This window comes from Vitis vinifera, chromosome 16 (assembly GCF_030704535.1).
Source record: "Vitis vinifera cultivar Pinot Noir 40024 chromosome 16, ASM3070453v1".
NCBI classification, from domain to species: domain Eukaryota; kingdom Viridiplantae; phylum Streptophyta; class Magnoliopsida; order Vitales; family Vitaceae; genus Vitis; species Vitis vinifera.
In genome coordinates, this window is record NC_081820.1 from 6,187,006 (window position 1) to 6,211,441 (window position 24,436).

Genomic DNA, 24,436 nt, shown 5'->3' on the forward strand with positions numbered 1-24,436 from the left:
GTAGTTGAAAAATATTTTCAAAAACCAATCATTTCCTTTTATTCTAATGGTGGAGGTGAGTTTATTACTCTTAAAAAAAATAAAATTGAATCTCATGGTATGAGTCATTTTATCATGCCTCCATATACACCTGAACACAATGGATTCTCTAAATGTCGTCATCGCCACATTAGAGAAATTGGTCTCACACTCCTGACACAAGCCTCTCTCCCATTTCAATTTTGGTCTTATGCCTTCATGACTGTTGCATACCTTATCAACCACATGCCCACTTTCACATTATCTTTTCACACTCCTTTTGCAAAATTGTTTGGTTGCTCCCCGAATTAGTCAAAGTTGAGGGTTTTTGGGTGCCTTTGTTATCTTTGGTTGAAGCCATACATTAAACATAAACTTGACCCAAGGTTGAAACCATGTGTTTTTCTTGGTTACTCAAAGAATCAAAGTGCCTATTGTTGCTTTGATCCTTCCACGAAACATTTTTACATATCTCAGCATGTTGATTTTCTTGAAAATATCTTAATTTCCTTATTCTTTGCTTGACCAAAACTTGTCCAAATTAACACTGAACAATGTTCAGAATTGGTACCAACCAATCAACCCCACACCTTTATTTTCCATTGTGCTTCTTAATCTCTCTCAACCTTTATCTTCTCAACTTCTTCCCATTTATTCCTCTTCTTCCCTTATTCACAAATCCCCTAGGTCATCTCTCCACTGCCTATAGGTTACCAAGTTCCCTCTTGCCCATCTCTCTCTTTGTCATCTTTATCATTGTTAGATTCTACTCCTTCCCCTCACTATAAGAAAAGAAGCCTTCGTTGACAGTTTTTCACCGTCAATGTAAGGTATATCTATGAAGGTAGGTTATTATTCATATATGTTATCTATGCTAGTGACAAGAAAAGTTTAAAGGTAACTTAACATATACATATGTTAAGATTTCTTTATTTTTACAAATGATGAAATCTTATTAGTATATGATATGTCAAAGTTTCTTTTATATATGTTAAGGTTGGATTTAACTTATATCAAGATTACTTAATCTTATGTCAATGTTAACTCAGTCTTTTGTTAAGATTAGTCCAACAAATGTCAAGGTTAGGTATCATATATGTCATGATTAACCCCATATATATCAAGGCTTTTAGATACATATGTCAAGTTTAGATTTTATATATATCATAATTGGCTTATATATGTCAATGTAGGGAATAAGTACAACTGTCAAGGTTCCCCTCGAAAAATTTTAAAATTATTTTTTAATACGAAAAATTGAACCTGTTGCCATGTATAATCAATTTGATATTATTTAAGAATGATAATGACAATCAATTTATCATGATTTTATATATAATCAACATATTTAATATACATTTAATTATTAATTAAAGCACAAATCAATGAACTTGTTTAAAGTTGTCCCCAATTTCTCTATATAGAAGAAACTCATAATATACAACGAAATTAAAAACACACTATAAGACAATATACCTAAACTTAAATTAAGTTGCTCATGTATATATCTACAACCAAGTCTCTTGCCTCCATCTTGAAGCATTACTTTATAGGAAAGCCTTAAATTTCCAACACCCAAACTTCGAATATGTAGCAAAAAATATAGAGATATTAACAAATTAAAAAGAAAAATGTATAATGAGGAGCAATCAAATATCAAGCTTTATGAAGAATTTTAATAGCAAGCTAGCCACTACACTTTTATTAGACAATAATAGATTATTTCTTAATAACACAGGTAAACAAACCAACTCTCAAATATTAAAATACTGATATAGCAAAAACATATGGAGGCTAAACCTAGGAGCAAAACCTAAAACAGAAATCATTTTAACCTAATGAAGTTATTGTTTTGATCCAACCTCAACCAAGATATTTAACTATTTAGATCATTATTATGATTTTTTAACCTAACACTTTCCCTAAAATGTCCAAGGTTTCCATCAAACTATACAAGTCAAAGATAGCCTACAAATCATGCACAAATGCTTCATTTGGTTGCTTAGAAAGACCAAGAAAAAAATGACAACACAACCAACTATAGTTTACCAAGCTCTATAGAAAGATACATGAAAAAAAATAAATATGACATCATATTGAATGAGGATAGGAAAAATAAATGAACAAATTTAGCAAGAACTAAAACAACTCCAAATTTATGTAAATGCAAACTATACCTGGTTTCATCTAAAACTGCTCATTTAAGATTTTTTTTTAATTATTTTTCCATACAAAAAAAACTTATCCTTATAAAATTTGAGGAACTTGTCTTTCCACATTTGGAGCTTGGAATTTGAAGACAATGAACTGTTGTTGATCACCAAAAAGTTGTTCTGAACAACCCCACCAAAGCCAAAGAATGTGGGGAGCAAAACAGCTCTAAAAACCAGAGCAACACATTTGCATGTCTAGGATTCAAATGGCAGCCAAAGAATCTCAAATGCTTACAACTTGACAAGTCCATTTGAGACTCAAAACCAAAAAACCCAGTAACTAAATATTTCAACCATCACACAATCCACACTTTTTCTTCAATAAATCACAAAGCAAACCAAAACGTACCCAATAATTAAAGATCTAATATGTGGAAAATTTGAGGTTTTTGATCTCAAGTTTGATGTAGGTGAAACCAAAATCAACATAATCTTGATTCAATGATGTTCTACATGACCAAAAGAGGAAAATAGATTAATAGAATTTAACTAACAAGAACAAATAAAAAGATGAAATATTACCATTTCCACACCTTCATTTAATCAATTGAAAGAGGCAAAGACCCATTCAAAGCCACGAAATTAAGTGCCTAGGGAAGAAGAACCCATTTGATTTGAAACCCAACAAGCATGTATTTATCGGTATTTTTATCGATTTTCAAGAAATTTCCCAATATTTCGTAACAGTCCAGCCCGCGCACAAGATACAAAATTTGTCCAAAATTTTTTTTTTTAAAACATAAGATGCTATTTGGTAATCTGATCATGATTTGCAGGTAAAGGTTGTGTTTTTCAGCCTGGCTCAAAAATTGTGGATTTAGGGTTCGTGAAATTTAAATCCAATGGCATAAAAGCAAAGAGACCCCTAGAACATATCCAGAAAACACTAGGAGCAAAAAAAAAAAAAACAATTTTTTTGGTTTTCCTTGGGGGTTTTACATGGATTTTCTCGGAAATCAAACGAAGATGAATTTTCCTGGAAATCGAATGGAGGATGGATTTTCTTGGGAATAAACAGGGGTTTTGCAAAGAGAAAACATAGGTTTCTTCATCAGTTTATTTTGGCAAATAATAAGGGCGGAATTCTTGATGATAAAAAACAATCCCACAATGACCAGACTATTGTTGAAATGTCCATGACTAACAGTCGATTTGGCTATATTTTCTAAAACTACTTTTAAATTAAAAAATAAAAAACAATTTTTTAATATTTTATAAAAATAAGGGGTGTTAGGTTGGTGTTTTTGAGAACTATTTTCTATTCTTCAAAACAAAAAACACAAAATGCAAGTTTGGCGAGTGGTTGTTGTCTTGATTCCCATTGTTCTCCGTGTTTTCAAATCTCCCTTTTCAAAAAACAACAAAAAGTTGTTTCCCTTGTTTTTCCTACTGTTCAGAGAACAAAGAAAAAACGGCATCTCTCCGTGTTTTCAATTTGGTGTTATCCGTGTTGTCCCTGTGATATTTCTCCTCCGACACGTCTGCAACCTCCAACACGTCTCTCTACCAGCACGATACCAAGGTGCGATTCGCTCATTTTTTTCTATCAAATCTCTCTCATGGACGCAAATCCCAGGTGCGATTCGCCACCCTAGCTTCGCTCTTGTCTAATTTATCATGAAATTTCTGTAGGGCTTTTAGTTTTCAAGCATGCTTCTTCTTGGTTACTGTGTTTGGTTTTGAGAAAATCTGGATTTTTTTTCTTGGGGTATATAATATTTAGGGATTTTTTTTCTCCATAAGGGCAGTGATTCGCAAGTTCTTGGTAGTTCTGGGTCTAAAAACAAAGTACCAGAAAAGGAGAAAAAACCAGAAAGAGGGAAAAAGCTTCTGATGTTCATTCAAGAAAATACTGAAAGGTTGTGATGGGTTCTTGTGGTTCTCATTACCTCTGTTATGATATTGGATCACAGATCAGTTTTCGACCCTACCCTTTAATTTCTGTATACTCACATTATATACAAGAACTGGTAAATGCAATTAATGATTGAACTTAAAATTGCAGTACTGGTAATAATCACTTCTGGATGCATTTCAAAATTAACAAGTATGCAGAATGGAGTTTCTACATTTTTAGATCCAATATTATAGCTCACCTTCCTCCTAACCTAAGCTCTCAAATCCATTCTCTTCCAGAGATGTGAGACCCCAATAATTATTAAAAAAACAAAAGTCAGCCCATGTTGCAGGCGTTTTGGACCTTTGGTTGCTCAGAGTGCTTAGGAATTGATTGCTAAGTCAATTGTTTGGAAGGCCTCATTCTTGGGCAAACACAAGATACTTGATATTAAATTTATATTTTGGCTTTATGTATTATATTAGAGAATAAAAATCTACCGAAACCATTCTTATATATTTTACAGACATTTTAGCAATAGACTATGGATTATTTTTGTTTGTTTTCAAACAACTTTTTTAGCAAATGTGAGAAAGAACCTTCCATCATCAATGAACATTTGTTTCTTCTCACATAAGCATACCTACTAATATTATTGCAATTATTATATGAACTAGCTAGTAATTGAAGTTTTCAAATTCTTAATTGTTTTCTTCAAAATCCATTTGGATTTAATCTTTGCCTATTGCAAGTTGTGTGACTCTCTAAGTGAAAACAGCCAACAGACATAAAATAAGAAGATGTGAAAGTCCATTTAGATGGGCTGGAATTTTCATAGCTTTCATCTTGTATTTAATTTATATTGTTTTGCCTTGGTGTTTTTCTTCCTCTTTATTGTTGATTTTGATATGGGTTTCTTGTATTTTTTCTGAATTCGATATAGGTTCCAAATTTGGTCTTGAAGTGATTTTTCTTGTTCCTTTATCTTGATGTTCACTTGCATTTATCATTATTTTGTTCACTATTCAATATGAGACTTGTTAATTTTCTCCATTTTTTCCCAGTGATTCTCAACTGTATATATTTTTTTTCTCCATTTTGGTTGATAAAAAACTAAGACTATGAAAAAGGGTAAACACTTTGAAGCCCTTATCTTGCTTTGTAGTTTCCAAAAGATAAAGAAATTGTTTGTCTTTTTCATTTGTTGGATGTTGGATTCAATATTTCAATTTCTCATAGCAGCAACCAAATGGAGAATCATATGTTCTTGCAATTATAAATCTTTTATATTAACATTAGGCTAAGATAGATCACTTTTATGATTTCTTTGAATATTTCCTGGTTCATTAACACATCTTCTAGAGTTCCGTAGGTTTTGAATGACCTCTGCTCTATTTAAAATGATTGTGATTTGTGTTTCATTAATTTGATTTCTCATTTCTTGCAAATGGACCATTGGTTTTGGACCTTCGGTTTTGTATTACTGCGATATTACAAGTCCTGCTCTTGGTCTAGTTCTTGTAGTGTAACAAAAAATGGTTTTTGTCTGTTCCCTTTCTTTGATTTGCAGGTGCTTATAGCATTGGAGTGCTTCACTACAAATTCTTCCTAGACCATTTGTACAACTTCCAAGGGAAGTAGGCCTGACCCAAGTATTAACTACACCATTGGGTTAGGTTCGGCTCAATTGTTCAAAGGTGGGCTGACATAGGAGAGAAGGTGTTGTATTCGCTTGTTGAGTCTATCTCCTGCTAGTTTGCGCTTTATTCTTTGCTTGTAGCTACCCAAAAAGTCTCTTGTAATGATCTGAAATGTACCAATACCTGAATCGTTATTGTTTTTACATTTTTGTTTTAGCTACTAGATTACATCAATGGTTGATACCTTTTCATTGGATGTAGACTACAATGAAACATTCTTCTCATTGTAGTGTGTGCTTTGACATGGGGGTTTTCATGTAATGACTACTTTTAAAGTGAGTATAAACCAAAGGTGGATGCAAAGGGAATGATTACAAACAATTAGTCCAAGGATGAGGTGAAGAAGTAGTGGTGGACAAATTTGTAGACTTCCATGTTGTATAATATACTAGTAAAGTAATCCTTTGTTTTAAAAAAAATATAACTCACGCAAATAAATTTCATAATATATAGAATAGTTTTTTTTTTTAATTTAAATGAATCTAAAAAATATTTATATAATTACAATATCAAGTTAATTAAAGAAAATACTCTTTTTTTTTAAAATAAAAACTTCCAAACATATTTTTTGTTTTTCTTGTTCTAAAATACATTTTTTATTAACTCAATCAAACATGTTTTTTTTTTTTTTTTTTTTTCTGAAAAGCAAAACTTGTAGACCCCTGTTGGGGTGAGGGCCCAAGGAGAGTTGATGTTTCTTTTTTCATTTTCATTGCATTTTATTTTAAGTGTGGGGGGACCCCCTCTCTAGGCATGGATCCTGGCTACATTGGACGTGTAGCAGCAGGGGGGTGATGGCTGGCTATGCTTGCTGATGGGTGAATAGCAGGGCAGGTGGTGGCTTGCTAAGCAAGGAGGTATCCGAAAGAAGAAAAGAGGAGAAAAAAGAGGAAGAAGGTGGGGAACGAGTAGGAAGTAGGAAGGAGGATTGATCTTTCTGCTGAGACTTCCAGGTAAGATTACTATGATCTTGTCATATTCTCCTATTTCTAAGTATTCTATTTCATTTTCCGTTGGCTGGTGAGCATAATTCGTTGGTTCACTTTGTCCATCAACAGTTTTTTTTTTTTTAAATTGGCATGGTTGGATCCGATTGTTTATGAGTATTGCTCTGTTTTGGCTCCCTATCATATTTTCTTATTCTTTTGTTGCAAATGGTCAGATTCATGTTTGGGCTCAGGGTGGAGATTGATGGTCATATATTAGTTTATTTTCCGTTTGTTTTACTGGTTTTTCAATCTGTTGATAATTCATGAAGTGAGGTTACAGCTATTAAATCCTCATACCTCTCATCCTTGCCCTGTTCCTTAGCAATTTCTTTCTTCATACCTCTCATGCCACCAACTTCCTACTCATGCACACAGGAACTGCCCATCCACTCTTATCCTTCATTTCCTTTCTCATTTCCCTCCCGTTTTCTCACTTCCTAAACACCCTCACATGCATCCTTCACGCTTGTCATGCTTGCTTCTCTCCCATACTACTCCACCATCCGCATCTCCATCTGCAACTCCGGCATCCACTTCGGCGGCGTCTCCAGAAGCATTGGACTCCAATCATTTGAATCACATTCGTTAATCACCCAACCTCCTCGCTGCGATGTCGTTTTAGTCCCCGTTGCTCTATCAGTGTTGTGTGTGTCAAGTGCCGGCGTCATACATAGAGCCAATGTTCCGGCACTGTCTCGAAAGTTGCCGATGTCACCATATCCGGCATCGATTCCACTGGCCAAGGCTCTAGAGTCGGCGTCTCCAGCCAAGTCTCTAGAGCCAGCGTCTCCGGGCAAGTCTCTAGCGTCACCACCTGCGGCTAGTCCCGCCTAATCCCCATCAGAATCGCCATCTTCTTTGCCGCTCATCACCTCTCCCGTGACACCTCCGAGTGCCACTCCGGCTTTGAGTCCGACTATGCAAGCGTCTTCCCCGGTTCAGTCTCCCGAATCCACCACTCCACCTGGAGCTCATCGCCATCGTCACCTGCTCCGGCCATGCGGGTACTTGCACCAGCCGCCATGGCGGCAACATCTTCTAGATGCCGCCGGACTGCCGCCACGGCTCCTCTCTCCATCGTGCAGCCGGTGGTGGAAGCTTCCTCTGAGGATGATACTCAGGTGGAGAGGCAAGCTGTGAAGGAGATGAAGTCTTGGGCTTGCCCATGGTGACAGATATGGGCTTGAGTAAGAGCCCAAGCCCAAGCATGTTGATGGAGGGCCTCATGCTCCCCATGCCAGCCATCCTCATAGCCCAAGTCCATGTTGAGTTAGCCCATTTGGCTGCCTCAATTCTAAAAAAAAAAAAGCCTCTAAACCTCTAATCTTCATAATTTATTAATTTATTATTTAATTTTTATTTCCATCTTATTATATTCTTACCTACATTTTTTTAATTCAACTTAAGCATAACTAAAGGATACATTATTAGGATTGAATATCATTTTTGAAACACAAAAATAATTTATATTTCACCTTCCCTTCTTTAATTATATCTAATCTCCATATATGAATTTTTTTGTATAAATTAACTTATGTTGGTCTCGAATTAATTTACTACATTCTAAACTTTAAATCCTATTTTCAAAACTTAGGTCCTTAAGTAATTTTTCAAAAATCTCATGTCTTAATTTAATTTTTCAATCCTAAAAATTCCACGATTCGTTTAAATCTTATTTTCATCAATTAGAATTATTATCCCATATTTATCTATTTATTTAAAGTCTAATCCTTCAAAAATCCCATGTCTTAATTTAATTTTTCAATCCTAAAAATTCTACAATTCGTTTAAATCTTATTTTCATCAATTAGAATTATCATCCCGTTATTTAAAGTTTAATCCTTCAAAAATCCCATGTCTTAATTTAATTTTTCAATAATTAGTTTAAATTTTATTTTCGTTAATTAGAATTATTATCCCACATTTATTTATTTATTTAAAGTCTAATCCTTCGAAAAGCTAATGTCCTAAATTAATTTTCAATCCTAAAAAATTCCACTATTCGTCTAAATGTTATTTTCGTTAATTAGAATTATTATCCCACATTTATTTATTTATTTAAAGTCTAATCCTTCAAAAATCCAATGTCCTGATTTAATTTTCAATCCTAAAAATTCCGCTATTCGTCTAAATGCTATTTTCGTTAATTAGAATTATTATCCCACATTTATTTATTTATTTAAAGTCTAATCCTTCGAAAAGCTAATGTCGTAATTTAATTTTCAATCCTAAAAATTTCACTATTTGTCTAAATGTTATTTTCGTTAGTTAGAATTATTATCCCATGCTTATTTATTTATTTAAAGTATAATTCTTCAAAAATCCAATGTCCTAATTTAATTTTCAATCCTAAAAATTTTATTATTCGTCTAAATGTTATTTTCCTTAAGTAGAATTATTATCCTATATTTATTTATTTATTTAAAGTACAATTCTTCAAAAATCCAACGTCCTAATTTAATTTTCAATCTCAAAAATCCCACTACTCATTTTTATTCGTTTAAATATTATTTTCGTTAATTAGCATTATTATTCCATATTTATTTATTTATTCCAATCATTAAAATTTAATTCTTCAGAACCCGACTTCCAAATTTAATTTCCAATCTCAAAAACTCCACCATTCACATACCGTTGTTTAATGATTATTTTTGTTATTAATGTTACCTCATCCATTTACTTATTCAGTTATTCATATACCAAAGATCTCATCTCTAAATAATTTCTTAAATTTTCAATCTATAAATTTAATCTCCAATCTCTAAAAATTCCATCTCTCGTAATTATTTATCTGATCTTTATTATTTCACCATATTCATTATTCCATTCATTTACTTATTCACTCATCCACTTATCCACTCATTTAAAATCCCGAACTCTCAAATCATTTTCAAATTTCCAATCTCATTCAAATTTAATTTCTAAAATTCTCATTTTTAAGTAACCTTCGAGACTCCAATTTTTCAAATAAATTTCAAAAATCCGATTTTCTCTCAAATAGTTTTAATTCCATTCTGGTTTTCAAACAATTTTCTGCTCCTCTTGATTTTAATAAGCATGAATGGATTTTTCATAATTCTGGAATAATAGAATATGTGACATTAATTCATGCAAAATAAACGGGCTTTGGTGGGGGCCCAACATGGGTGACTTTATGATTGATTGATTGATTGTTTGATTTGATTATCATACATGATTGATTTATCCTACTCTTTGACATGCATGAGATTATTCCTAAATTGTGCACTAACCCTCTCTATTGATAGCGCATGGTGGCTCGTTGCCCAGGTATGTACCCATCTTCCCTCCAATCATTGTTTATGCATGTCCCGATTCTTATATGTGTATGATCATTCAGTGTATTCATTGATTTATTCACCAATTGCCACGTCGGCTTCATTTCATTAGTAGAGACCCGACTTTAGGGACTTAGAGGGGTGCTACGGTCTTTACCGTACCTTTCCGATAAATAACCTGACCCCCAAGCCCGATCCAATTTTTCGTAGATCACCTTTTCCAAAATAAGGAGTCACACTTAGGGTTTTCTTTCTTATTTTGTTTACCCTTTTAAAATAAAACAAAAATAAGTGACGACTCCAAGTCATTTTTCTTAATCAATAAATTTTTTTTTTTTTAAGATAAAAATCGAGCTCGCCATTGAATGGGAAACGCATGAGCTAAAATATGGGGTACACAAAACTATTTTTCAAAATTCAATTCTCAAACATAATTTTGTTTCTAAAAATATCAAAAACTGTTTTTTCATAACAATTTTTTAAAATACTTCCCAAACAGGGCGAAGGATGTTTGACAAGTTGTTTTTAAAAACAATTTAAAAAAATGAAAAACAAAAAACTTATTTGGATAAGTTGTTTTAATTTTTTTTTTTTTTTGATTTTGTAAGAATATTGTAAATTCAATTTATATAATATAATTTAAATGTATTCAAATCTTATTAAAAATGAAAATAGTTTTATAATTACCAATAAATTAAAAAAATAAATATATGGCTTTTAGCAAAACATGAATAATAATATTATAATAAAATTATAAATTATATTTTTTATAAAAAAAATTATTTTAGTATATATTAGAAAATAATTTTCCTCCAAACCAAACAACACCAAAAGAGAAAGATAATAAGTAGTACCTCATATATTATTTTCCTTACAGGTGTATCAAAAAACAAACTGGCTACAGGTGACTTTCTACTCACCCATACTTCCTTTTGATTAAGGATTAGGAAGAGTGAAAAGATTAGTATTTGACTCTTTCAACATCTATTTAGAAAAACCTTTTCTTTTATTTATTTATTTATTTATTTTTATCACATGAAGCGGTAATCCTTAGTTTTTGTCTTCTGACGCTTGTAGTCATCACACTCTATCATGTGTATAGCTCAGACAAATTAGAAAAAGGCAATACAAAAAAGATAGAACAATTTTTAGAAGACTATAAAGCTCTCAAGTCCTCAAGATGCTCCTATGCTGATGTTAAGAAGATTACAAATCATTTCAAGGAAAAATTGGGTTAAGGAGGTTATGAAACTGTGTATAAAGGAAAGGTTTTTAGTGATGTTCTTGTTGTAGGAAAGATCCTAAACAATTCAAAAGAAAATGGAGAAGAGTTCATTAATGAAGTGGGAACAATGGGTAGGATCCATCATGTCAATGTGGTTCGCTTGGTTGGATTTTGTTTTGATGGAGTTAAACAAGCTTTAATTTATGAGTTCTTACCAAATGAGTCTTTGGAGAAGTATATATTTTCAAAATTTGTCAAGGGTTGTTAACTTAGGTGGGAGAAGCTTCAAAATATTGCTTTAGGCATAGCCAAAGGAATTGAGTATCTTCACCAAGGTTGTGATAAAATAATTCTCCATTTGGATATCAAACCTCATAATATTTTGCTTGATCAAAACTTCAATCCAAAAATCTCTGATTTTGGTCTAGCCAAATTATGTTCCAAGGAACAAAGTGTAATTTCAATGATAATAGCAAGATGGACCATGGGCTATATTGCACCAAAGGTATTATCAAGGAACTTTGGAAATGTGTCCTATAAGTCAAATATTTATAGATTTGGAATGTTGCTACTGGAAATGGTAGGAGGAAGAAAGAATATTGATGTCACAATGGAGAAGACTAGCCAAGTTTCCTTCCCAAAATGGGTTTATAATCAGTTAGATATGGGAGAAGAGGTGTGTATTCAAATTGAGGAAGAGGAAGACATTAAAATTGCAAAGAAGCTAACAATTTATGGGACTTTGGTGGATTCAATGGTATCCAATAGATCGCTCTTCTATAAAAGTTGAGTCAAATGTTGGAAGCAAGAGACAATTTAACCATGCTACCCAACCCTTTTGCTTCCATAGATTCAACAAGAACAAACATTAGAAGGTGTAAAAGATCTCTTCAACAAGAGTTGGCAGTCATCTCATAATTAATAGAGTGAAAACTAATTTATCATTTTTATTATTATGAGTGTGCAACCTAGATATGGACCATGTTGTACTCATTCATCAATATAAGGTTATTGTTACTATTTCGATAATATTGTTTGTGAGGGAGATTTTTTTAAAAACAAAAATATAATAAATGGACAAGAAAATTAATAAGTGGCTTTAAGGGGAACTTATGGATTGGCTTGATATCGAAGATACTTCATAGGAAAAATTATCACAATTTGTAAAGAAATAAATGAAAATTGGAGACTTGAATGGTGGATATGCAAGCATGATAACTTATATGTTATTCTATATCTCCATGAATCAGGGAACTTTTGCTTGCATTGTATCATTTAGTCTATGTATCGAAACTGATAACATTTGAGTATGTTACTTTTTGTCAAGCCTTGCATGAATTTCAAACTAAAACCGTATATTTTTATTTTTACTTGATTAGTCTTGCACACTTTTAAAAGTATTTGTTATTAACATAATATTTTTTCTAAGACAATTATGTCGAAAAGGAAAAGTGACATTTTTTTTCTCTTTTCTTAACCTAAGCTTTTGCAATACACAAACATAAATCCTATCCTCTCTTTGCTTCCATTGCTATTCCAGCACCACCATTCTCATTGGCTAAGAGCAATATGGTAGCCTTCCAACACATAATATTTTTACTACCTCAGTACCAGATTTACCTATAATATTCCCCTATAAAAAGTAGTTTCTGCCTCCCCTGCATCTCACATAGTGAAAGGAGCTGAAACTCTTTTTAAACTAGGTGTTGGATCATATAACGAGACAACCCTTTGTCAGGGTATTTCATATTCATTTGATTCAAAAATAAAAATTAAATAAACAACCCCATTTAGAGGCAGAAGTTACATCAATTTAGCATTGTGATTTTCATCATATAAAAATGCATTCCTATCAATCATCCTACATGTCAACTAAGAAGAAATGCTGAAAATTGGCCTATGAATTTTGAATTGTGAGAGTTGCCGCTAATCGATGCATTACAAAATAAATTACTCAAACCTCTTCAAGCTTTATAACTATATTTACCTAAGAATTTAAAAACAAAGGGAATTGGCTTACATGTTGCTTAGATGGAACATTAATTCGCATATATATATATATATATATATATATATATATATATATATAGAGAGAGAGAGAGAGAGAGAGAGAGAGCATTTGCAAGTAGATACATTGTTGAGTTATCTCCCATCTAAGCTAATTGTAATACTTGCATTATGTGAGGAAATTGGAACCCCCATTGGTTTGTTCTCCCGATCCAAAGCTGATATTTCATGAGAATATAAGGTAGGTTTAGGAGGTAGTTGCAATAGTTCAACATCACCTTCCAACATGTCGAGTGCTTTGCTCATAGAAGGGCGGGCCATGGGCTTCATTTGCACACACCACAATGCAACTATGACCATCTTCCATACATATTTCTTTTCATCCTCTGTGACATCTCCCATTTCCATATCTTCTCCTTGTTCAATTCGGTCATAAATCCATGACGGGAAGAATAATTCACTTAGATCTTCCTCATGATGTCTACTAAAATGCCTTTGTTTTCCCACCATTTCCATCAACAACATTCCAAAACTATAAACATCAGCCTTATACGACACATGTCCAACATTTTTATAAAACAACTCTGGAGCAATGTATCCTAATGTTCCTCGAGCTGCAGTGAGAGATACAACACTTTCATTTGTTGAATACAATTTTGCAAGGCCAAAATCCGAAACTTTTGGTGTAAAGTCTTCATCCAAAAGAATATTGTGTGGCTTGATATCAAAATGCAGAATTTGCATGTCACACCCTTGATGTAAGTATTCAATCCCATGCCCTACTCCAAGTGCAATTTTGTATAATCTGTCCCAACTTAAAGGAATGTGTTTTTCTCCTTTAGGGAAGATAAACTTATCAAGTGACCCATTTGGCATAAAGTCATATATAAGGGCCCATTTTGATCCTTCTACACAAAATCCAACAAGTTGTACTATATTAACATGGTGAATCCTTCCAATCGTGGCGATTTCATTGATAAAATCTTGTCCATTGGCTTTTGACATGACCAATACTTTTACTGCTACAATGCGGCCACTCTGAAGTATTCCTTTGTACACAGAGCCAAAGCCTCCTTGGCCTAACTTATTCCTAAAATTGTTGGTTATTTTCTTTAAATGTGAATATGAGTACCTGATGGGCTGGAGATTCTTGTGATTTTGAAGAAACTCTTCAATATCATCATCTAATGATAAATGTCTCCGTTGAAACTTGTAGATTAAATAGCCAAAAAGACAAGATATCCCAAGTAGAAAGCGTCCTCCAATGATTGCTATGACTAATAGATCAACATGAAAAAATGAATAGTTTAGAGTTTATAATCACAGACATTTAGTTATCAAATCAAACAAATACATTTGTTTCAATGGGAGAGGAAATCAGATGCACTTGCTTGCGCAAAATTTCAACTTTCTGTATTTTGAATTCATTATATTCCATGGACTTGGATTAAATGAAATGCTTTCAAATTCAAAAAGATAATTCCATGGAAAAAGTAAAATTTTTGAATTTCATATAACTGAAATTTCAATTCAAGTCCAATTTCGATCAACCAAACCAAGAGAAATCCTTTATTCAAGCAAAAGAATTTTGCAATCTGCAATCTTGAAAGCAAGAATTATTCCCGATGATAGACAAAAAATTGATCATGTTCATCCCACACCAAAGTAAGAATCGGAACTTTGAAGTCTTACCGGTCTTTTCAAGAAACCAGACACCTAATAAGAGGGAACATGGACTAAATTAGAAATGAGGCCCATAAAAGAGGGATTGTTCTAATTAGAGAAAAAACAGACATTAGAAAATATGAAGCATGATGATGAAAAGCTCAATTTGTAAATCATGGAAGATGATGGAAGGAACTATCAAAGCCGTACCAATTGCAATGGTCGTCCCAGAAAACCCAGATTGGTCAAAAGCATCTTCACGTCCTGCATGATTAAAGCCAGTAATCAGCAGTACTTTTAGCTGTAGAAGATCGAAAGCCAAGTGTAAAAACAACACTTCATTTAAAACAATAAAGAAAAAAGTTTGTCTTCCGAGAATATAATTGTTAAAATCATGGCAACAATTTCAAGATTTTTAAATAAAACGAACTCTCAATAATTGGAACTATTAAGGATTACCTTGGGTTGTATAGGGACTTATAAGTGTTTCAACTGTGAACAAGAGAAGATACAAAATTCAAAATGAGAAAGGCATATAGTTGGGAAAAGCTAAAAATGAATGACGATAAAAGGAACTCCAAAGGCCTTACAAAAAAACGACCACACTGACACCAGTTCAGCTTTCAACTTCGTAAGCCGCCCTGCATGACTAAACCGCCCTACATGATTAAACCAAGCAACTGAAATTAGTAATAGAAATTGAAGACCCTTGCGAACATAAGATTCCGTTTGGTTATCCTATTTACTTATAATTGCAATGTATAGTTGGATTTCCAATGATTTTTTTTTCTTTTTTGTTTTAAAATTGATATTAGTGTTCATCAGCCATTTGATTTGAAAATTTTCAGCACTCACAGTTTCTTTCATCATCTAGGCATTGTATAGTGTTGTTGCTGAAAATTTCCATGCACCAGCTGTCTTTCGCTTTGCATTCATGGCAGCGGGAGCTCAAAAATGAAAGCTGGAGCCCCATAAGCAGCTTTTCTTGCAAATCTGTTGAAAGATTGCTGGGCTCTGACACAGCCATGAAATTCCCAGTAACAACTGTCATGCCAATGGTGCACGAATACGGAAGATCTCTCACCTGCATGTAGTCTGCAGCTAGCGCATAAGCATATGGTTGTGAGGAAGAGAAAGTAGCATTGGTGCGGTTGCAGGGAACAATAGGAATGTAGTATGGATCAAAGATTGGTCTTGCGCAATTCATCAAAACTACAGTCTCCAGTTCAACAGGATATTCATATCCATATAGATCATCTATTGTCAAGGAATAGAGAGGAAGGGAGAAACAGTTGCTCTTCTCTAGCCCAGCAACTATTATTCTGATGGTGTAGTTATGGTAATTGATCTCCTCGACATAGTATTTCCCATATAAGATGGTATGATTGTTTTCACAAACCAATTCGTATGCAGGATCAGGATGACCACAGCCGAGCGGATCTCCTTTTAATCGAAAAGGGATGCTGATGTTTTGAATATCACCGCAAGAAGAGGGCCTGCAGCGCTGGTTTTCACTAGCAGCGCAAAATGAAAGAAAACTAAAGTGGAGGAGTGTTATGAGGCCTACCCCTAGGAGTTTTGCTTCTCTCAGCATCATAAGTTCAAATGCAGAGAGAGACACTTCTTTGGTTTGGGGCATCCCCAAGTTTCTGAAGATAAAATTACAACCCAAGGAGCAAAGCTGCTTAGAAATCAACTTTCTAGCCACTTGATTTGTCTATGCATTGGTGTCACAATCAACTACCCAAAATCTTCTTTTCTTTTTTTCTCTTCATATTTGGCCGGCGGGTCATCATCAACGTAAAACCAAACTAAATACATTGGAGTTATAAGGAAACCTTGTCAAACCACAACTAAGTACATTGGAGTTATCAGAAACCTTATCTATCAAACCACAACCAAGTACATTGGAGTTATCAGGAAACCTTGTCTGTATATATATATATATATATATATATATATACTTGGAAAACAAAAATGTTTTTAATTTCATAATAATAATTAAAATAACTAAATATAAAACTAATTATTTTCAATAAAAAAATTTCCTAATATCAATTTTTGAACTCAAGGTATGTGCAAAATGACGTGGTTTAGTTTTGAAGTATTAAAACAAATGAAATCAATTAGTTAATTCGTCGGGCCAACCACTAGGTCTGCTAACTCATGACCAAGTCAACATTAGAATATAATTAAACTTTACTTTGAATAAGGAATGGAAGTCCAACCAATTGGACTAGGGGTCTGGCCTAATTTTTAAAAGTATGTTGAGTTTTTATAGTCAAACTATATTATTTTGAAGTATTAAAAAAATGGAACTGACCGATTAATTCATTGTACCAACCACCCAGTCAGCTAACTCATGATCAAGTCAGCATTTGAATAGAACTAAACTATACTCTAAACAAGAAAGGAATTTGATTGGCGGTCCAACCGGTTGAATTAGGGGTCTTGTCTGATTTTTAAAATTATGTGGAGCTTTTATAGTCAAAATGATATTGTTTTGAAGTATTAAAATAAATGGAATTCCCCAGTTAATTCATTGGGGAAACCACCAAGTCGATTAACTCATGACCAAGTTAACATTTGAATAGAACTTAACTTTATCCTGAACAAGAAAGCAATTTGATTGTAAGTCCAACTAGTTGGACTAAGGGGTCTAGCACAATTTTTAAAAGTCTGTCGAGTTTTTATAGTCAAAATGATATCGCTTTGAATTCTTAAAAAAAATGGACTCCACCAATTAATTCATTGTGCTAACCACAAGGTCAACTAACTCATGACCAAGTCACATTTTAATAGAACTAAACTTTACTCTGAACAAGAAAGGAATCTAATTAGCAATCCATCTAGTTGGACTATTGGGTCTGGCCTGATTTTTAAAATTATGTCGACTTCCCATGGTTTGATTCTTTAATATATATATATTGTATATAAAAAGAATAGAGGCCCTTAGATAGAAATCAAGAAATGCAATTCTTCATCTATAAAGAACTTGAAAAGGGTTTGATAGCACCACTTTTCCTCTTCTTAATAATGACGATGCACTATCCTTAAAGTAGATCCACCCTCCTTGAAAACAAGCTTGATGCACTAGGGAGCTAATGGTCTACCTCCAAGATTCAACTGACAATGGATGTCACCTTGGGTGCACTTTGCATATGAGAATTATACAGCCCGGGTTTTTAACAAATCCTCCAGATAGGTGCAGAAAATACAACAACCACAATGAAGAATGTGCCTGCTGTAGTGAAGATGGATGCTGGATAGGATATGCAGCAGGTGCAGCTGCTACAGTAGTTAGTGCAGGCTTGGGGCTGTTGCAATGGCGAATGCAGGGGTAAGCAGTGGAGAACACAAAAAGGCTCTAGATGTAGAATAGAGAATAAGAGAACAGAGAAATGACCATGTTGAGAGCTGAGAGGGTGATCTTCTTTTATATGTGGAGTCCCAATAAATTTCTCCCATAGAATCAGAACCACAGAGCCATTATCGTACAAAACCTGAGACTGGCCACTTCGTTTCCCGGAAGAAACAACCCACTAGAAGACTCAGACAAATAAAAGACTAACTTAAATGAGAAATAAAGAAATAATTTTTTTAAGAAAAAAATTATTTTGAATTTTGTAAAAAGTAGCCGAACTCGTGAAGCCTACACCTCTCTACAAGCCTATTAAGCTAAGGAAAGTGGGTTAGTACATATACCTACTTAAGGTGTTGCTCTTTTTCCCATGTGGGATAAGCAAAAACACCAAAAGCACTCTCTTTTACTATACACTCTTCCTACAATCCCTCACATAGTGTATAAGTGAAAAAAGGAAAGTATGGAGGGAAAATTGAATCCAATGCATCAATACTAGTGCATTAATACTGATGCCCAAAGGCTATGAACTAGTTTTCAAATAAATAAGTATTGAACCACAAAAATATGGTGAAAAAAATTTCTATGAACCAATGTTTCTTGATGTAATTTAAGGGACCTTTTATCAACATTGGTTTCTCAACTACGAGTTATACACATGGGTTGGTGCAAATAGGTCATGCACCCTACTTGGATATTCATGAGAGCTCTAGAAAACCTGCCTAAGTTCTCACAATTAAGGAGCAGGCCTACCTTCACTCTCATATAAATGAATCCATCAAGTATGTTCTGCATTAAACATACCACCCATAAGGAATATGAGATTCATTAAGAGTAAACACTCAACCTAAATCAATGCAAAATATGCTCCATCTACACTATAGGGATAGACTTTCATACAAGTACTATAACTAATAGAGCCCCTCAAGCTAACAAGTGATTCATTATTACCCATATGAACCTACTTCATGGAATTTCCATTCTAACAAGTTAGGTTACTACCACTCTTGACTTCTATAATAGACATAAGTCTCATCCCTCTCGATTTTTTTTCTACTAGTTTCTTAGCTAGTGGTTTGGTTAAAGGATCGACCAAATTCAACTCTAACCAAACAAATTCTAGGGATATAACAAGTGTATATGTTTGTTTTTCCCATTAAATATTTTACTCTTAGCGTTAGCAATCGCAGTTTGGCTATCACAATGCATAGACACAGATAATGCTAGTCTCGTCCATAAAAAGATATCTGCTAAGAGATTTGTAAGGCACTCAGCCTCAGAACTTGCCTTTTCTAAGGCAATAAACTCAATCTCCATAGTAAATCGAGTAATGCAAGTTTGCTTGGCAGACTTCCAAGAAATTACACCTCCTCTAAGGGTAAAAATATACCCACTAGTGGATTTCATCTCATTTGAATCAAATATCCAATTTGTATCACTAAATCCTTCAAGGACACTTGGAAATCCACTATAGTACAAACCATAGTTAATGATGCCTCTCAAATACTTAAGTACTCTACTAATAGCAATCTAATGGTCCTGATTAAGACTTTGGGTGTATTGACTTAACCTACCTACTACATCAACAATGTCCAATATAGTTCATTAAGTACATTAGGCTCCCTATAATACGAGCATACTCAGTTTGGACAACACTATGTTCTCTATTTTTCTTCAACTATGAGCTAGGATCATACAGAGTTGACACTGGTTTACAACCAAATTAAAGGGTTCAAACTTCCTTAAGATCTTTTCAACATAGTGCTCTTGAGAGAGTTTAAGCCCATTAGGCATTATAGTGATCTTGATTCCTAGAATCACTTCTACTTCTCCTATGTCTTTCATGTCAAACTTAGATCCTAGGAATTTCTTGATCTCACACACGACTTCTAGGTTAGTTCCAAAAATCAGCATGTCATCAACATAGTATCAATAAGAATTTTCAATGTGTGCTTCCTCGTTTATCCCTGCAACCCTTTGCCTTTCTTCTTCTTAATTGTGGCTAATCCTGGTTTGAGATATCTTGCAAGGAAAAAGAAAAACCACCAAAAGAAAGGAAATAGAATCAAAATCAATAACATTTGAATTGATTAAACATTTGAATTGCTAAATTTCTTCTCTAAGCACTCCATTAATCCGATGGTTCAACTATAGCTATTGGTTCACCTACAACTTGGTGGTCTTGCACATCGAACTCTTGTTCCAATAGGTCCATAGACATCTCTCTTTTTATGAGATTATGAAGAAGACAACAAGCAAGAATGAGTTTACAATGTATCTTCACTGGATAGAAACAAGCGCTCTTAAGTATAGCCTAACGTAGTTTGAGCACACCAAAACATCTCTCAATAACATTTCTTGCGACAAAATGTTTTATGTTGAAAAACTCCTCATGGATTGTTGGCATGTGTTCCTCTCTCTATATGGGGCAAGAAATCTCTCTCCATTTGTATAGCTATCATCAATAAGATAGTAATAACCTAAAATGAATATTCCAAAATATATTTTAAAAAATAAATCATATATTAAAAAAATTAATAATTTATAAGAAACACATAGTTACCATGTGGCACTGTTAGTCCATTTCCCCTAGTAACTGCATCTCGAAGCACTTGGGAATCAAAGGTTGATCCCATCCAACCTAGTAATCTATAAATAAACTACATATCCTAAGAACAAGCTCCTATGACATTTGTTGCAATTTCATTCTTCCTTGTTCGATATTTAGGCTTGTCTTTATTAGGTACATTCACTTGAATGTATGTTCCATCTAAAACTCTTAGACAATTCTATACAAATAAAAGAATTAGTATTGCTAGATTATGAATTAATTAAATCTGCATAAACTAAATTTATATTTTATATTCCTTAAACCATTTCTATCTCTCATATGTGGAGCTTTTAGAGACCGGTTCTTGACTTTTTAGTAATACTCCTTGTAGGGGAATAACCATATTCAATACTACATTGAAATGCCTACTAATAGATTCTCGATCTAAACCTTAAGAATCGAAATTTTATTACTCGATTCTTTACATGATGTGCAAGAATATGTAAAAATACAACCATTTCTTCTACATCAACATATCTTCAATCCTTTAATTTACCAATAGTAGAAGGATAGAACATAACATGATGAAAATATATCTATCCATCCTAAGTTGCTTCATACATGCTATTTCACTCCCATAAATTAATCTATTAAGATTTTCAACTCGCAAAAACACTTTATTTGCAGGTCTTTCCATTAGTGTCCATTTCTGATAACACTTCCTTGTAGTAGTACAAAGTTCAGTAAACATACTAAGTACATTCACTATGACATATTGAATCAAGGTAAGTTTTTTTCTCCTTTCCATTTCAATAAGGTCCATAGCTATGCAAGAGTCTTAATCACAAGGGTGGAAAAAAAAAACCATTTTATGTTTTTAATAATAATAATAACAATAAATTAAATATTGTCTATAATTTATTTGATAAATTATAAAGAAAAGGTGTTTTGCTACTATAGAAAAAACCCATGATGCAAACAATTGTCGATCCATTTCATTAAGTACTTTTGCTTTGAATTTAATAATCTTTATAGTTGATGACAATGACTAATCAACTTTAGAATGAAATTTTGTAATGGAGCTTAACACTTCCTTGAGAAGAGTGGTATACAAGAGAGGTTCCCATCCAAAATCAAAATAATAAATAAAAATATTAGAAAATTCAAAATCCTATTCTTGTATCCCTTTCTTTGTAGTTTCATAAACCAAGGCAAAATCCTAGCCAATTTGTATTGAAGATCAATAACACAAATGCAAATACAAATTAAAAGAAAGTTAAAAATGATGAACAAATTATCGTAATTCAACTAGAATTAGACCATAAGATAAATAGTGATTAAAATGGAAAGTGAAAGTAAAATAGTTGTATTTCTGAAGAGAAAATACAAGTAATAGTGAAGAAAAACTGAAAATCCAAGAAAGTACCAGCATTTACAAAAATGCAAAGAAAATTTGATGGAGAAATTTTTCAAAGCCTTGCAAAGTGCTAGCCTTTATGCTGTGTCAGAAGGTAACAAAAAATAAAACAAGGGTTCAACACTCTGTTATAACAGAAAGTGCTAAGAAAGTGAACTATTGGGGCTCAACCCCAAAATTCCACTCAATCAACAATGGTCAAAGTCATCATTAGACAATAAAATGTAGCCTGCAACTTTCTACCACTAAAGTAAATAAAAAAATAAAGCAATACTCAAGTACCAACAATAAACTAAAAGGATCATGATATAGCAAACATTAAGCTGGGTTCTATGCTGAATGGAAAATATGCCTCGATGGGGCCAACCGACCTCCAAGGCCCCACAAGTTCCCCTTCCAGCTAAAATACCAGCCTTATCTGATGCACCCAATAAAAGAGATTCCAAAGAAAATTCTGGTAAAATAAGAATTCCTCAAATCAAGGCTTGATCATTGTATATATTCTTTGTAATTACTATAGACTAGAATTTTCGATAGGAACATTTTTTAGTATTGCTATATACATCAAGTCAACACTCATGTATATTTAAACATAGTATCAATAAGAATTTTCAATGTGTGCTTTCTCGTTTATCCTTGCAGCCCTCTGCCTTTCTTCTTCTTATGGTATCAGAGCCTTCCCATAACACACCAAAAACCATGACTGGTTCATCAGTTTCTTTTCCTATCAATTCAATAGCCTCTCTTCTCTTTGATTCTCAAAATCAAATCATCACCATTAATGTTGCTTCTCAAACCCCCTTGAAACTTACATCCAACAACTATACTACTTGGAGAGCACAATTCAACTCGTTGGTTGTTGGTCTTAATCTCAAAGTTTATATTGATGGATCAACCCCTTGTCCATCAAAAACCATAACTGAGAATAATGCTGAAATTTCTAACCCTGGTTACCTATTTTGGATTCGTCATGACTAGCTCATTTTTAATGCAATTTTGGGTTTTGTTTCTGAATATATTTCTCCTTTCATTACATTGTTCATTACACTGTCTGAATTTTCATAGCTTTCATCTTGTATTTAATTTATATTGTTTTGCCTTGGTGTTTTTCTTCCTCTTTATTGTTGATTTTGATATGGGTTTCTTGTATTTTTTCTGAATTCGATATGGGTTCCAAATTTGGTCTTGAAGTGATTTTTCTTGTTCCTTTATCTTGATGTTCACTTGCATTTATCATTATTTTTTTCACTATTCAATATGAGACTCATTAATTTTCTCCATTTTTTCCCAGTGATTCTCAATTGTATATTTTTTTTTTCTCCATTTTGGCTGATAAAAAACTAAGACCATGAAAAAGGGTAAACACTTTGAAGCCCTTATCTTGCTTTGTAGTTTCGAAAAGATGAAGAATTTGTTTGTCTTTTTCATTTGTTGGATGTTGGATTCAATATTTCAATTTCTCATAGCAACAACCAAATGGAGAATCATATGTTCTTGCTATTATAAATCTTTTATATTAACATTAGGCTAAGATAGATCACTTTTATGATTTCTTTGAATATTTCCTGGTTCATTAACACATCTTCTAGAGTTCTGTAGGTTTATATTAACATTAGGCTAAGATAAATCATATGTTCTATTTAAAATGATTGTGATTTGTGTTTCATTAATTGGATTTGTCATTTCTTGCAAATGGACCATTGGTTTTGGACGTTCAATTTTGTATTACTGTGATTTTACGAGTCCTGCTCTTGGTCTAGTTCTTGTAGCGTAACAAAAAATGGTTTTTGTCTGTTCCCTTTCTTTGATTTGCAGGTGCTTATAGCATTGGAGTGCTTCACTACAAATTCTTCCTAGACCATTTGTACAACTTCCAAGGGAAGTAGGCTTGACCCAAGTATTAACTACACCATTGGGTTAGGTTCGGCTCAATTGTTCAAAGGTCGGCTGACAAGGAGAGAAGGTGTTGTGTTCCCTTGTTGAGTCTATCTCCTGCTAGTTTGCGCTTTATTCTTGGCTTGTAGCTACTTAAAAAGTCTCTTGTAGTGATCTGAAATGTACCAATTCTTGAATCCTTATTATTTTTACATTTGGCTATGTTTGGTTCCTGGAAAGTACAATGGAAAGAAAAAAAATGCTAAGGAAAATGATTTTCTC

General features: G+C 33.3%; 1 protein-coding gene and 1 long non-coding RNA gene across 2 annotated transcripts; one reads left to right on the forward strand and one right to left on the reverse strand.

Annotated features, from left to right (window-relative positions):
- Window positions 1-3,486: 3,486 nt before the first annotated feature.
- LOC109124133 (uncharacterized) lies at window positions 3,487-5,964 on the forward strand. The gene is made up of 2 exons (XR_002032097.2): window positions 3,487-3,807; window positions 5,639-5,964. It is a non-coding gene; the product is annotated as an uncharacterized LOC109124133 (long non-coding RNA).
- A 7,456-nt stretch (window positions 5,965-13,420) lies between these two features.
- LOC104882082 (LEAF RUST 10 DISEASE-RESISTANCE LOCUS RECEPTOR-LIKE PROTEIN KINASE-like 2.1) lies at window positions 13,421-16,589 on the reverse strand. The gene is made up of 4 exons (XM_059743348.1): window positions 15,806-16,589; window positions 15,557-15,609; window positions 15,161-15,251; window positions 13,421-14,562 (listed from the first exon to the last, which is right to left on the reverse strand). Exons 1-4 carry the CDS (start codon window positions 16,587-16,589, stop codon window positions 13,421-13,423), a joined length of 2,070 nt encoding a protein of 689 aa, XP_059599331.1.
- Between the last annotated feature and the right edge of the window lie 7,847 nt (window positions 16,590-24,436).

Excerpts from the sequence above, each read along its gene's own strand:
- LOC104882082 (XM_059743348.1), bottom strand. The coding sequence starts at position 16,589 with ATGCCCCAAACCAAAGAAGTGTCTCTCTCTGCATTTGAACTTATGATG. Across the intron at positions 15,610-15,805 it reads CCTAGATGATGAAAGAAACT|GGCGGTTTAGTCATGCAGGG; the intron begins GTGAGTGCTGAA and ends TTAATCATGTAG. Across the intron at positions 14,563-15,160 it reads TGGGACGACCATTGCAATTG|TCATAGCAATCATTGGAGGA; the intron begins GTACGGCTTTGA and ends TTGATCTATTAG.